The following is a 16,756-nucleotide window of genomic DNA, read 5'->3' as shown; positions in this document are numbered from 1 at the left end:
CCAATATTCAAAATGGATCGGACCTGGTTAGTGTAACGGCAACATAAGAATACACATCTCCCTAACAGGTCAACAGTGAATTGGGTCAATGCTTCATTTGTCTGTTCATGCTTATTATGGTGAATACAAAAGATTCTTATTATTATCTAGATCATTCTGACGTTTACCGTTAGAACTGTTAAGTCCAAAAAGATATACTTGGGATACTATATCCCCTCTCTAGGTCTGCTGGAATAGACATAATAAAATGGGCATATCCCTAAACAAAAACTGCCCTCCGACAGGTGATCATCCAATGCCTTTTCTCGGGAATGTCACTACTACTAAGCCATCAAGCGTAGCTCCCTTGACCTCAGACTGGACCCTCCACTCCTGTAGTGTAGCAATGAAGCTAAGCTAGCTCCTCCGCTGTAGATCCCCCTTCTCCTCGTGGGTTCTGCTTGATTCAGGTGATCTCAGCACCCGGTCGCGGGAGCCGGCTGCTCCCCCCCCCCCCCGACTTAGGAAACGAGATGGGAAATGTGCACTTGTCTCCGCAATGAGGATCAGCTTGGGTTCCGAGAGTCTGCAGTCCCGGTTTCTGAAAGCACCGGCATATGGTATGCATCAATGTGAAGAATTCTTTAATGCATCCGAATCCACCCCAGCTGTTGATGTTTCCGTAAAAGTGAGCCCTGGGTTCAGTTGTATAGGTCTTTGTAGCTGCGATGCGTGTGCTTCTAGGGCAGGCCCAGGGACCATCTGCGTGCTCTGGCCTATACTCTGCGCAATATGAATGAGGTCCAACATGCATTCGTCAAGTTTAGATTCTAGCTTCAGTAACATAGCACGTATAGTCTCCCTTGTCTTCCCAATGCTGAGTGATCGTTCGTCCGCTGTAGCTATCGAACTAGTAGGGGCTAAGGAACTCGGTTCTCACGGGGGGAATGCTCCATTTGCGGCACTAGGCCACCACCTTAGATTATGATGGTCCGGGGTTAGGCTTATCAAACAAAAACTCTTACAATTCTGGTATCAATCTCTTCAGGGTACCTTCCCCTGTTGAGTGGTCAAGTGTGTTCTACCCTAGACTGCAGAAATATTGCTAAAATCAGCTGGTTAGTGGAAGTCTTGTTAAGAGCTCTAGAAAAAGCAACCAAGCATGGCCGCCACCCCGACATGCCCCCTGCACATTTAATTTTTGACCTTTCTATGCCTTTAATATTGACTTTTGTGTCCCTTGAAACATTATTTATTAGAACCTAAAGTTATTTATGTGAGTGTGTTATATAACACAGAACTTACTTTAATGGTTCCATTCTGTATGGTTATCAGAGAGCTCATTCAATATAATCTTCTTCTAATTTAATAAAGCATTCTTTACATATTGAAATAAATACACCCTAATTATAATTTAATATGTAACTAAACACAGAATTTATGAATATATACATTTGTTTTTCTTCTTCTCTAGGACCATTTGTGATCAGAGATGAGGAAAAACCTAAAGCAAAGCATGTAGCTCTCCCCTCAAAGCATAGTTTATTTGAAAGTGGAGAAGATCCCATGAGGAGCAGTACCGTTAATCAGCCTGAATGTGAAGGACACAATATTTTGACAACTGAAATACAAGACCTAAATCAATCAGAAACTCAACAATGTGTATTGGATAGTCACAAAATTATGAATAACAATGATAAAAATATTTTACAAGAAAATAAGGAACATATATGTAGCGAATGTGGAAAAGGCTTTGATAACAAGAGACATTTTAATAATCACTTGAGGAACCACAGAGGAGAGAAACCATTTATATGTGCTATGTGCGGAAAAGCGTTCTCATGCAACTTTCATCTTATTGTACATATAAGATCTCACACTGGAGAGAAACCCTTTGTGTGTGGTGATTGTGGAAAAGGTTTTACTAGTCGTTCAGCTATGCTTTTTCACCAGAAAAGCCAGACTGGAGGATTTATTTGTTCCATATGTGGTAAATCGTTAATTTGCCGCTTAGGTCTTGCTAGACACAGGTTGATTCACACAGGAGATCGTCCATTAGCTGGTTCTCACATAGGGCAAAAAATGATGCACTCCCCAGAGAAGTCTTTTGTTTGCAAAGAATGTGGTAAATGTTATAAAAACCGCTCATCGCTATACGTTCATAAAAAGATACATCACGATATCCGACCATGTGATTCTGGACATGAAGACCAACACTTAGACCACAAATGGATGTATTCCTCAGAGAAGCCCTTTCTTTGCAAGGAATGTGGAAAATGTTATAAAAACCGTTCATCTCTATACACTCACAAGAAAAAACATGCTCATTTGCGACCATTTGAGTGCAACATATGTAGTAAAAGATTTAGTACTGATTCCCGTCTTGAGCTGCACATGAATAAACATACTGCAGAGAAGCCCTATATCTGCTCTGAATGTGGGAAAGAATTTTGTCAGAGTTCAGAACTTGTTAAACATATGAGGTTACATATGGGAGATTCAAGCTATGCTGCCAGTGAGTGTGGAAAGGACTACACAATTAATGAGAATACCATAACTCAAGAGAAAAGCAATACAGGTGAGAAGCTATTTGTAAAATTTCAGCAATGCATTTGTATAATCTTGGTATTGTCTCACTGGTTAAAGTAAGGAAAGAGGCTAGACCAAAACATAAAATGAAAATTACCTATAGCAGTGAATCCAGCAGGCAATGTTAGACACATCAGCTAGAGACTGGATACTAGCTGGCTATAGTATGATTATGGAGGTGAAGCACCAATCAGATTATACACACTTAGTCCAGTAAAATGCAAATAGGGTAGCTGGAACATGAAGTATGATATGTCTTGAGCGATCTGGTTATATATGAACAATCCTGTATGTGGCAAACAGGGAAACTGGAACTAGAGTGACTGCAATGCACACAATCAGATAATATAAGCTCAGTGCAGAAAGGGGCAAACTAATAACTGGAACAAGATGTACTATATGGCTGGAGCAAACTGTTGTAGATTGCTATTAGCACAGATCAGCAAGCAAGATAGGGAAAAACACAAGTATTTAAAGGGACAGTATACACCAATTTTCATATAACTGCATGTAATAGACACTACTATAAAGAATAATATGCACATACTGATCTAAAAATAATATGCATGATACTGATCTAAAAATCCAGTATAAAACCGTTTAAAAAGTTACTTAGAAGCTCCCAGTTTAGCTCTGTTAAAAATGTAGCTGGAACACCCACTGCAAGTGGGAAATAGCAGACACTCCCCCCTCCCCCTTCCTTTACATATGGAAAGACTATTTACACAAACAGGAGCAAGCTGGAGTAGGTATACATCAGTATGCTTCTAAAACTTTGGGGCTTGGTTAGGAGTCTGGAAATCAGAGCAATGTTATTTAAAAATAAGCAAAACTATACTTTTTTTTAAAAAAAACCCTGTATGGGCTATATAAATGTATCATCTACAAAACATTTATGTAAAGAAAAAATCCCTTTAAGCAGAAAGACATTAAAATATAGAAATTCACAATATCCACGAAAGCAACCAGAGTCATACAAAGGTATTCTGGCAGTAATTAAGTGTAAAGCAGTTATTAATAATCAAGCTGTAGCAAGCAGTGTCATACACAGGTATTTATACATAGGCAGAGTTGTGATATGACTTTTGGTCAAGAGGCAGCAGGAACTCACACACCTTTTCAACAAGTATTGATAATCACACACAGAGCAATGACATTCTTGGTCAGTTTAGGGGCCTGGAGATTGAGTTAGAATATATATGTAGGACCAAGTAACACTTATGGGCAATTGTGAAATCAGTGTACGGCAACATCCCAGCATCATCTGCAGATTCAGAGATAAATCCAGTATTCTAAAAAACACAAAATGACACTGTTGCAGAATATAAAAAAAAAAACTTGTTTAGCACAGGAGAATACACAAAATAAATTGTTTGAGAAGAGTATTACCAGAATATGGTCCCTCTTTACATTTAAGGGACAGCAACACCAGAATTGTTGTTGTTTAAAAAGATAGATAATCCCTTTATTACCCATTCCCCAGTTTTGCATAACCAACATTGTTATATTAATACACTTTTTTACCTCTGTGATTACCTTGTATCTAAGCCTCTGCAGACTGCCTCCTTATTTTAGTTCTTTTGACAGACTTGCATTTTAGCCAATCAGTGCGTGAGCTCAATGTTATCTATATGTAGGCTGACCATATTGCCGCTTTAAAAAGGGACACATGAAAAACACATATGTCAGGGTTCTTATACAAAACATTTCTTTTAACAGCCCTGACATATGTATTTGTCATATGTGTACCTTTTTAAAGCGGCAATATGGTCATCCTATCTATATGACGCACATGAACTAACGCCCTCTAGTGGTGAAAAACTGTCAAAATGCATTCAAATTAGAGGCGGCCTTCAAGGGCTTAGAAATTAGCATATGAGCCTACCTAGGTTTAGCTTTCAACTAAGAATACCAAGAGAACAAAGCAAAATTGGTTGTAAAAGTAAATTTGAAAGTTGTTTAAAATTACATGCCCTATTTGAATCATGAAAGTTTATTTTGGACTAGACCCTTTAAGATTTGTCCTGTGAGAATCTTATATACAATTTGAATGATTCTCGACTTTGTTTTCTAAGCCATTCCATTATTAGCAACACTCTTTTATATATATATCTGTAAGAGCATTTTAATATTGGACTTTAGCTTGCAAATCTAACCCCTGCTAGATTCAGCTGCAGAACAGCAATGCACTTCTAGGAGCTAGCTGAAAACATCTGGTCAGCCAATGACAAGAGGCATATGTGCTTAGCCACCAATCACCAGCTAGCTCGCAATAGTGCCCTGCTGATCCTGAGCCTACTCATGTATGCTTCTCAACAAAGGATACCAAAGAACAAAGTACATAGAAGTAAATTGAAAAGTCAAAGTTTAAGATTGTTGTGCTTTCTTTTTAATTTCTAGTCTAATCGTAAAGGGACAATAAAGTCAAAATTAAATTTAAATTTATTAGCTAGAAAGTTAAACAACTTTCCAATTTACTTTTTTTTATCAATTTTGCATATTTCTTTTGGTATCCTTTGTTAAAAAATAATCTTAGGTGAGCTTCTAGGCAGCTGGAAGCAGTTTATAGCAATGATATACATAGATACAAACACTGATGCCACAGATTGCTAAAGTCATGTGCACACTCCTATAAACCTACCTAGCTTTATTCTTCAACAAAGGATATTAAGATAACAAAGCCAATTTGATAATTGAAGTAAATTGGAAAGTTGTTTTAAATCACATGCTGTTTCTGAATCTTGAAAGTTTAATTGTAACTGTACTGTCCATTGAAATTATTCCTTCTGTGATCACTAAAAAGTAAGTACATACTTTTACTCACTGTGTATATTTTTTTCTACAGACAATTGTCAAATTAGAGAAGAAAAGTCAGAAGATTTGTCTTACATAGTGGATGATTCAGTTGAGAGATTTGTTGAAGGTAAATAAATTTATATAAAAATCAAAAACTGCTCGGTGGGGCTAAGTAGGGAGTTTTTATTATTATTAAAAAAGGGACACTCAAGTCAAAATTAAACGTTCATGATTTATATATAGAGCAGGAATTTTAAACACGTTTCCAATATAGTTCAATTAACAAAATCTGCCTTTTCATATTTACACTTTTTGAGTCACCAGCTCCTACTGAGCATGTGCAGGAATTCACAGAACATTTGCATATGCATTTTTGATTGGCTGATGGCTGTCACATGATACAGGGGGAGTGGAAATAGACATAACTCAAATTTGTCAGAACAAAATCTACTACTCATGTGAAGTTCAGACTTAGAGGTCGATTTATGAAGTAGTGGATGCTGCTTCCGACCCACTCCGCTTCAGGTCCACCTGAAGCGGAAGTTAAGAAGCAGCTGTCGTAAGACCGCTGCTCCTTAATTCGTCTGCCACCTCTGAGGCGTCGGACACAAATTAGCACCATTGGATACGATCAGGTTGATTGACACCCCCTGCTAGTGACCAATTGACCGCGAATATGCAGGGGGCGGCATTGCACAAGGATTTTACTAGAAATGCTTGTGCAACGATAAATCCCGACAGCGTATGCTGTCTGCATTTATCGATGTGCGGCGGACTGGCAGCTAAGGGCTTATGTAAAATTAAAAATTAATAGTTTAGATTCGCTATATTTAAATTACAGCCTCCACAGTAGAAATTGTATGTATATGTTTTATATGCAGTCCTGTGATATATATATATATATTATATACAGTAAACTCTCAGTTAACTGGCACCCATGGGGATTGGTAGATTCTGGATAAGTGTACTGTACTTGAGAGTTACTATTAAAAATAAACTAGTTCTATAACCCATACTATACTATAAACGCTGTATTTACTTGATATTAATATTTAAATGCAGTAAATAAAAGCAGGAAGCTGCGGAGCAACGTTGGTGTTAATTTTGATATACAGCATCTTCGATTTTTTTTTCTTCAGTTTACTGTATGTATATATATATTAGGGCTGGGCGATTAACCGCATATGCGGTTTTAAACCGCAATTAACCGCCGTGAATTAAAACCCGCGAGGGGGGGGGCAGGGCCTGGAGGGACATCACGTCACGACGATTGTGCCGTGTGAATAAAATGGAAGGAGCCGGGCCCGGACCACAGGTAACTGAGCATATAGCTAGGCAGAGCAGCCGTGCACAAACAGCAGTTGAGTGGAGACATGTGGTCAAGGTGGGGTGGGTTGCTCACTCAGGCAACTGGAAGCTGGCGGCAAGCAAGTAAGAAACTTGCACTACGGGCTGGATAAGGCAGCAATCTGACTGCACTGCCACTGTCTGTAGGGTTATAAATAAAGTAAGGAGATAGCAGGAAATATAGCGCTAAATTCTAGAGGATAACTTTGCCACTCTACGACAGTCACCCCAGGACTGCCACAAATACAACAATTAAAAAGAGAGATTAAAGAGGGCGCTGGGATGCTAAGTTAACCACCACACCTAGTCAAAAACACTATGGTAGATAAAAAGGAGGGACAAAAGAATAATGTAGTATATAAAACTTTACTGCAGATTAAAATACAATATAATAAAAGACAGAATTAGGGACGTCTCCCTTTTATATAAAATAAAACCTAATGAAAAAATTTAATATGAGAAATAAGACTGGATTACCACCCTAATAAATAAAATTGAAGCTCAAAAAATTAATTTCGTCAGCACATCAAATTAGATGAAAAAGTCCAGCAAGGATAACTATTGATACAAAGTGTACATAATTTCTCCAGCCAGGATGAAACTGTCCCAAACACTGATTTATCAGCTACAAAGTTTCTGTTAGTAACAGATCCGACAGGCGCTGCAAATGTAACAGATGGATTACAGCGTAATAGGATTAGTGAAATCGGCGTATAACACTAGTAGAGCCACCTTATTAAGTAGGTATTATTCACCTTATTGCCGAGAAAAATATTCTTACACCTCTGTGAAGCAGCTGTATATCGATCTTTAGCTCACACTGCTGAAGGTTTCACAAATGTAGACAAAGTCTCCCAGCACTGCACGCTTCTTTCAGCGTCTGCTGAACCCGGTCAGCATCGATAGAGACTGCACGTTCCTCCGGCGTCCATGGTGAGTATGATCCCAGCACAGGAGGGAGATGATAGTGCAAAGACCCGCACTTAGCGTGGAACACGCGCAGGCAACTGGAAACTGAAAGCTAGGTACCTAGAATCCAAAGAAAATGTCCTTGACAGGTAAACAACTCAGGACTTAATCTACATCTTGAAAAAGCCCTATAACACGGGTGAAACGCGTAGATTAAGTCCTGAGTTGTTTACCTGTCAAGGACATTTTCTTTGGATTCTAGGTACCTAGCTTTCAGTTTCCAGTTGCCTGCGCGTGTTCCACGCTAAGTGCGGGTCTTTGCACTATCATCTCCCTCCTGTGCTGGGATCATACTCACCATGGACGCCGGAGGAACGTGCAGTCTCTATCGATGCTGACCGGGTTCAGCAGACGCTGAAAGAAGGGTGCAGTGCTGGGAGACTTTGTCTACATTTGTGAAACCTTCAGCAGTGTGAGCTAAAGATCGATATACAGCTGCTTCACAGAGGTGTGAGTAAGAATATTTTTCTCGGCAATAAGGTGAATAATACCTACTTAATAAGGTGGCTCTACTAGTGTTATACGCCGATTTCACTAATCCTATTACGCTGTAATCCATCTGTTACATTTGCAGCGCCTGTCGGATCTGTTACTAACAGAAACTTTGTAGCTGATAAATCAGTGTTTGGGACAGTTTCATCCTGGCTGGAGACATTATGTACACTTTGTATCAATAGTTATCCTTGCTGGACTTTTTCATCTAATTTGATGTGCTGACGAAATTAATTTTTTGAGCTTCAATTTTTTTTTTTAGGGTGGTAATCCAGTCTTATTTCTCATATTTAATTTTTTCATTAGGTTTTATTTTATATAATAGGGAGACGACCCTAATTCTGTCTTTTATTATATTGTATTTTAATCTGCAGTAAAGTTTTATATACTACATTATTCTTTTGTCCCTCCTTTTTATCTACCATAGTGTTTTTGACTAGGTGTGGTGGTTAACTTAGCATCCCAGCGCCCTCTTTAATCTCTCTTTTTATAAATAAAGTAAACAAGCTCCGGGAGAGGGAGGGGAGGGAGGCTCCGTGGAAGTGAAAGCAGTCTGAACAACAGATGTGGCACTGCCCCCTGGCATATACTTATACCTGGAGATTTGTCCAATAAAATGTTTGTTTTTATTTTCATACATCTACACAGTAAGTAAAAAAAGTTTAATGGCTAATGCTTTACATACTTACAGTATATATGTAATGTAGGTGTTTGAAAATAAAAACAATTATTTTATTGAATAAATCTCCAGGAATAAGTATATGCAGCAAGTTATTCAGACTGCTTTCACTTCCACTGAGCCTGTCTTCCCCCTCTCTCTCTTTCCCCGGAGCTTGTTTAGAAAATGAAGGTGTCTTCGTAATTTTTAAGAAATTTGAGTAAAAAATCGCGATTTTCATATTTGCCCATATCGCCCAGCTCTAATATATATATATATATATATATATATATATATATATATACACACATCCTATATTATAAAAGGCCAAGTGTGTTTGTCCGAAGCTGTCATGCGCAGTAGTGGTGTGGGCGGGGCCCGGGCGTGACGTGGGTGTGACCAGACGGGGCCGGGCGCGACATGGGCGGGGTCGGGCGGGGCCGAGCATGACACGGGCGGGGCCGGGCGGGGCCGGGCGGGGCCGGGCGGGGCCAGGTGCCGAGTGTGTGGCTGTGCACAGTGAGTGAATCATAAGAGGTGCCGGGTGTGTGGCTGTGCACAGTGAGTGAATCATAAGAAGACAGAGAGCTCTAAAAAGAAGGGGATAGTGAGAGCAGAAGAGGGGGATAAAGAGATTGGGGAGATAGCACAAAAGAGATTGGGGAGATAGCACAAAAGAGATTGGGGAGATAGCACAAAAGAGATTGGGGAGATAGCACAAAAGAGATTGGGGAGATAGCACAAAAGAGATGAGGGGGGAGAAAGAGAGCACAAAAGAGATGAGGGGGGAGAAAGAGAGAGCAAAAGAGATGAGGGGGGAGAAAGAGAGAGCAAAAGAGATGAGGGGGGATAAAGAGAGAGCAAAAGAGATGAGGGGGGATAAAGAGAGAGCAAAAGAGATGAGGGGGGAGAAAGAGAGAGCAAAAGAGATGAGGGGGGAGAAAGAGAGAGCAAAAGAGATGAGGGGGGAGAAAGAGAGAGCAAAAGAGAGGGGGGAGAAAGAGAGCAAAAGAGAGGGGGGAGAAAGACAACAAAAGAGGGAGAGAGACAGCAAAAGAGAGGGGGGGAGAGAGAGCAAAAGAGAGGGGAGAGGGAGAGCAAAAGAGAGGGGGAGAGAGCGCAAAAGAGAGGGGGGGAGAGAGCGCAAAAGAGAGGGGGGAGAGAGGGGGGAGAGCGCAAAAGAGGGGGGGGAGAGAGAGAGCAAAATAGGGAGAGAGACAGCAAAAGAGAGGAGGGGAGAGAGAGAGCAAAAGAAGGAGAGACAGCAAAATAGGGAGAAAGACAACAAAAGAGGGAGAGAGACAGCAAAAGAGAGGGGGAGAGAGAGAGCAAAAGAGGGAGAGAGACAACAAAAGAGGGAGAGAGACAGCAAAAGAGAGGAGGGGGGAGAGAGAGAGCAAAAGAGAGGGGAGAGAGAGAGAGCAAAAGAGAGCGGGGAGAGACACAGCAAAAGAGGGAGAGAGACAGCAAAAGAGAGGGGGGGGGAGAGAGCGCAAAAGAGAGGGGGGAGAGAGAGAGCAAAAGAGAGGGGAGAAAGAGAGAGTAAAAGAGAGGGGATATAGAGAGAGAGCAAGGGGTGGGACCGCTGTACTGCAAAAAATGGCCCGTGTGAAGGGCTTTAAGACTAGTATATATATATATATATATATATATATATATATACACATATATATATATATATATATATATATATATATATATATATATATATATATATATACTGTATATATATACATATATATATTCCTGAACAAACGGCCGCACTCTCAGGTCTTTTGGTGAAAAAAGTAAATACTCTTTAATGGAACGTTTTCAGGGAATTCCTCCCCATCATCAGCATCAATTCCCCGAAAACGTTCCATTAAAGAGTATTTACTTTTTTCACCAAAAGACCTGAGAGTGCGGCCGTTTGTTCAGGAATATTTATTGCATGTTTGCACCCAGGCAGATGTCCACAGGAGGTTAACACTGTACATTGGATGGGATTATATATATATATATACACACACACATATATATATATATATATATATATATATATATATATATATATATATATATATATATATATATATATTACAGCAATCCTGTTATTTACTATATGCTATATACAGTAATGTGTGATCTTTACTCATTTATTTTTTTTCCTTAAGGAACTTATCAGATGGGAGATGATGGAAATAATACATATCACACATCTGTCAGCTCAGAAGGTGAAGTGAATCATAAATAAAAAAAAAAGTAAACAAATCCATTTAAATGTGTGAATATAAAAATTACATCTCATATTTCAAAAACTCACATCCAATGTTATCATGTGCTGATATAAAAACTGTCCCTTTAAGTAATACAAAAGGAACTTTTATAATAATTATTAAAGAGCTGAGTACTTAATAGTGCATGTTGTATTTTTGTTAAACCAGAAAAGAAAAGGTAGATCTGTTTAGGTTATTCAACGTGATTAACATACTAGAAAATACTGATAGTGATAGAAAACATGTTTATATATTGTAAGCAAGTAGTGAAATATTTAAATTATTTAGTGAAATAATTTAAAGGGCTAGTAAATACAACAGATTTGCATAATCAACAAATGCATGATAACAAGACAATGCAATGCATGATAACAAGACAATGCAATGCATGATAAGAAGACAATACAATAGCATTTAGTTTGAACTTCAAATAAGTAGCAGATTTTTTTCTGACAAATTTCAGGTATGTCTATTTCCACTCCTCCTGTATCATGTGACAGCCATCAGCCAATCACAAATGCATTACGTATATTCTGTGAATTCTTGCACATGCTCATTAGGAGCTGGTGACTGAAAAAGTGTAAATATAAAAAGACTGTGCACTTTTTGTTAATGGAGGTAAATTGGAAAGTTGTTTAACCCCTTAATGACCACAGCACTTTTCCATTTTCTGACCGTTTGGGACCAAGGCTATTTTTACATTTCTGCAGTGTTTGTGTTTAGCTGTAATTTTACTCTTACTCATTTACTGTACCCACACATATTATATACCGTTTTTCTCGCCATTAAATGGACTTTCTAAAGATACCATTATTTTCATCATATCTTATAATTTACTATAAAAAAAATATAAAATATGAGGAAAAAATGGAAAAAAAACACACTTTTTCTAACTTTGACCCCCAAAATCTGTTACACATCTGCAACCACCAAAAAACACTCATGCTAAATAGTTTCCAAATTTTGTCCTGAGTTTAGAAATACCCAATGTTTACATGTTCTTTGCTTTTTTTGCAAGTTATAGGGCAATAAATACAAGAAGCACTTTGCTATTTCCAAACCACTTTTTTTCAAACTTAGCGCTAGTTACATTGGAACACTGATATCTTCCAGGAATCCCTGAATATCCCTTGACATGTATATATTTTTTTTTAGAAGACATCCCAAAGTATTGATCTAGGCCCATTTTGGTATATTTCATGCCACCATTTCACCGCCAAATGCGATCAAATAAAAAAAATTGTTCACTTTTTCACACATTTTGTTACAAATTTTAGGTTTCTCACTGAATTTATTTACAAACAGCTCGTGCAATTATGGCACAAATGGTTGTAAATGCTTCTCTGGAATCCCCTTTTTTCATAAATAGCAGACATATATGGATTTGGTGTTGCTTTTTGGTAATTAGAAGGCCGCTAAATGCCACTGCGCACCACACGTGTATTATGCCCAGCAATGAAGGGGTTAATTAGGGAGCATGTAGGGAGCTTGTAGGGTTAATTTTAGCTTTATTGTAGTGTAGTAGACAACCCTAAGTATTGATCTAGGCCCATTTTGGTATATTTCATGCCACCATTTCAACGCCAAATGCGATTAAATAAAAAAAAAAGTAAAATTTTTCACAATTTTAGGTTTCTCACTGAAATCATTTACAAACAGCTTGTGCAATTATGGCACAAATGGTTGTAAATGCTTCTCTGGGATCCCCTTTGTTGAGAAATAGCAGACATACATGGCTTTGGCGTTGCTTTTTGGTAATTAGAAGGCCGCTAAATGCCGCTGCGCATCACACGTGTATTATTATGGCTAGCAGTGAAGGGGTTAATTAGGTAGCATGTAGGGAGCTTGCAGGGTTAATTTTAGCTTTAGTGTAGAGATCAGCCTCCCACCTGACACATTACACCCCCTGATCCCTCCCAAACAGCTCTCTTCCCTCCCCCACCCCACAATTGTCCCCGCCATGTTAAGTACTGGCAGAAAGTCTGCCAGTACTAAAAAAAAAAGCTATCCTTGATAAAAAATAAATTAAAAAAAAGGCATATTTACATATGCTGCTCTGGAGGATCCCCCCTTAGCCCCCAACCTCCCTGATACCCCCCAAACAGCTCTTTACCCATCCCCCTCTAACTTATTAGTAGCCATCTTTGGTACTGGCAGCTGTCTGCCAGTACCCAGTTTATAGTAAAACATGTTTTTATTATTTTTTTTAAATAATTTTCTGTAGTGTAGCTTGCCCCCCCCAAAAGACCAACCCACCACCCCTCCCAGATCTCTTAGATCGACATATATTTAAATATATTTGGCAATCACTGCCACTTTTCTCCCATCATTTTTCTGTAGTGTAGCGGTTCCCACCCGCTTCCTGCCCGCGCGCGCACCCTCGTGCATGCGAGCGCACCCGCGTGCGCACCCGGCGTTCACGCCCACGATCCCGCCCCCCTCCACATCATACGGCCCATCGATGGCCGCCCACCCGCCTCCCAGACTGGCTCCCACCCACCAACGAAACCGGCCATCGATGTCCGGTACAGAGAGGGCCACAGAGTGGCTCTCTCTGCATCGGATGGCCAAGGGGGGTTATTGCAGGATGCCTCGATGTTGAGGCATCACTGCAATAACCGGAAAGCAGCTGGAAGCGAGCAGGATCGCTTCCAGCTGCTTTCCAGACCAAGGACGTACGCCACACGTCCTCGGTCATTAACTGTATTTTTTTTGAGGACGTGTGGCGTACGTCCTTGGTCATTAAGGGGTTAAAATGGCTGCTCTATCTGAATCATGAAAGTTTAATTTTGACTTAAGTGTCTCTTTAAATATAAATTATTTTGAGTTTACATTTATAAAATGTCAAATTACTTATTTGTTTATTAAAAATAAATTAACATTGATCATATTAAAGATGATTTTATTAAGTATTTGCCTAATTCCCACTGTTTTCATATATTTTTTCTTTGTTTAAGTTTTTAAGCATGCTCAGTTTAGATGCTAATAACCATTTTAAACATTTAAAAATATAATTCATATCACAGTCCTAAACTATGAAAATTGTATACAACTTAAATATAGACATCCAAATTTTATTTTATAATTGCCAGACTTTGATTTCATTTTTAATTGCACATGTTAAAAAAATCATATTACCAGCAAAGTAAAAAAACTCAAATATAGCTGACAGATAAGCTTTCATATTGACCCTATTAGGTTAATATTTATATGAATATATTTGTTTTGCTTATTTTCAGGAACACATATAACTAATAAAGAGGAAGAACCTATATCAAATGACGTGGCTCCTTTATCAAATGAATGCTTACTGGAAAATGGAGACAGTGATAGGCAAGATCCCTTAAAAATTAGTACAGATAATTCATTAAGCCCATCTAAGTTTGAAACGCACAATCTTATAACAAACCAAACACAAGACCTAAATCACCAGGAGACGGAAAGTGCATCCGATGCTTATGAAAATGATAAAAATATTTTAGCAGAACAGAAGGAACATGTTTGTAGTGAATGTGGAAAAGGCTTTGATAATAAGAGACATTTTAATAATCACATGAGGAACCACAGAGGAGAGAAACCATATTCATGTGGTACATGCGGAAAAGCGTTCTCATGCAACTCCCTTCTTGTCGTCCATAATAGAACGCACACTGGAGAAAGACCCTTTGAGTGTGGTTATTGTGGAAAAGGTTTCATCAGTCGTTCTTCTTTGCTTTATCACCAGAAAAGCCACACTTGTTCTGTATGTGGCAAATCCTTTACTTGCCACGTAGCTCTTTCTAAACACAGGTTGACTCATGCAGGAGATCGGCCAATAGCTTCTTTTGAACATGAAAAACAACACTTAGGCCACAGAAGGATACACTCATCAGAGAAGGCCTTTGTTTGCAAGGAATGTGGGAAATGTTATAAAAACCGTTCATCTCTAAGCACTCACAAAAAAATGCATAGCAATATGCGACCGTTTTGTTGTACTATATGCCCTAAAACCTTTAGTTCTAGCTCACGTCTTGTTCTGCACGCGAGATTACATATTGCAAAGGAACCCTATACATGTTCTGAATGTGGAAGTAAATTTTGTCAAAGCTCAGAACTTGCTGAGCACATAAAGTCACATATGGGAGATATGACCTGTGTTGGCAGTAATTGTGCAAACGACTCCACAATTCATGAAAATCTTGTAGATCAACAGAGAATCAACACAGGTGAGAAAACAGTTTTATAGAGTGTAAAAACATGAGGTTATTGAGAACAAGGTAATACACATAAGAAAAAGCTGTATGTTCATATTACTTATGAGTAGAGATTTAAAGGGACAGTATACACCAATTTTCATTTAACTGCATATAGTAGACACTACTATAAAGAATAATATGCACAGATACTGATCTAAAAATCCAGTATAAAACTGTTTAAAATCTTACGTAGACGCTCCCAGTTTAGCTCTTTTGATTAGGTTAGCAGGAACCCCCAGGGAAAGTGGTTCTATAGCAAAAAAAAGCAGACCCCCCCCCCTCCCCCTTTTTCTGCATATGAAAATACTCTTTACAAAAACAGGAACAAGCTGGAGTAGGTATCTGTCGGTATTCTCCTAAAACTTTGGGGCTTGGTTAGGAGTCTTTATAATAGGCTATATAAATGGATCATCTACAACAGGGGTCAGCAACCTTGGGCCCCCATTTGTTTTAGAGCTACATTTCCCATGATGCTGGGACACTCTTTAGGCTGTCTGAGCATCATGGGAAATGTAGTTCCAAAACATCTGGGGACCCAAGGTTGCTGACTCCTGATCTACAAAACATTGATGCAAAGAAAAATCTAGTGTATAATGTTCCTTTAATGTAAAATAGTGTTATTATTTCAGTTAATTAGCCTTAGCATAACTTTGTATTCAACTCATATGATTTTTGGCTTCTTTTCAATTTACATTGCAAAACATGAAAGGCACCTTGGTTTGAATCATTGAAGACATTGTAATCAAAGATATGGTAAATCAAGAATAATTTAGATTATTTTATTTTTTTTGCACATTCAGATTAGACAATCGACATAAGTGGTTGCACTAAATCAGGGCTAAGAGACAGTATTATTACCGTACTCACAACAATAAAATATCAAAAAAGTCAGAGTATTTAATTACAAAACAATAGATACACATATCTTATGGTGTATATAAAGCTTACATAAATACATTTTTAAAAATCCCACTTTCAATATAAACATTTCTTTTTTGAGATCTCAAAAAATGATTAAAACTGTAAATAAAGGCAACTGTCTAAAAGAGCATACTAACAATGTTGTTCTCTAGATATACAGTAAGTATTGTCAAGTTTTTAGTGCAGTATGTTGCGCTCTCTATTGTTAGGCTGATTAAGGGGTCGATTTATCAAGCTACGGCGGACAGGGGCCTACATATGCGCCCCTGTCCGCCGCAGTTCGCCTCTGGCGGAATTCATAATTGCACAAGAATGCAATTTTGCGCTCTTGTGCAGTGCCGCCCCCGGCCCGCGCACAGCCAATTACGGGTGGGCAGGAGCTTTCAATGTCCCCGGTCGGACAAGACCGGGGAGATTGAAGCTCGCGACCTAAGAGATGGTGAAGAGTTAGGGAAGCAGCGGTCTGTTGATAAATACTAGGGCTGTGAAGCCTTTGATAAATCGACCTCTATATG

At 38.8% G+C, this 16,756-nt stretch overlaps 1 protein-coding gene across 1 annotated transcript in view; it reads left to right on the top strand.

Annotated features, from left to right (window-relative positions):
* Positions 1-538: 538 nt before the first annotated feature.
* LOC128636530 (zinc finger protein 665-like) overlaps positions 539-16,756 on the top strand; it is a 60,676-nt gene continuing 44,458 nt past the window's right edge. The window contains exons 1-4 of the mRNA XM_053689528.1: positions 539-599; positions 1,454-2,557; positions 5,414-5,491; positions 14,325-15,290. Of these exons, the coding sequence (XP_053545503.1) occupies positions 539-599; positions 1,454-2,557; positions 5,414-5,491; positions 14,325-15,290 (2,209 nt within the window). The remainder of the gene's footprint in view (positions 600-1,453; positions 2,558-5,413; positions 5,492-14,324; positions 15,291-16,756) is intronic.

Source organism: Bombina bombina, chromosome 7, assembly GCF_027579735.1.
Source record: "Bombina bombina isolate aBomBom1 chromosome 7, aBomBom1.pri, whole genome shotgun sequence".
Classification (NCBI taxonomy): domain Eukaryota; kingdom Metazoa; phylum Chordata; class Amphibia; order Anura; family Bombinatoridae; genus Bombina; species Bombina bombina.
The sequence above is the reverse complement of the archived record's forward strand: the minus strand, read 5'-3'. Positions and strand labels throughout refer to the sequence as shown.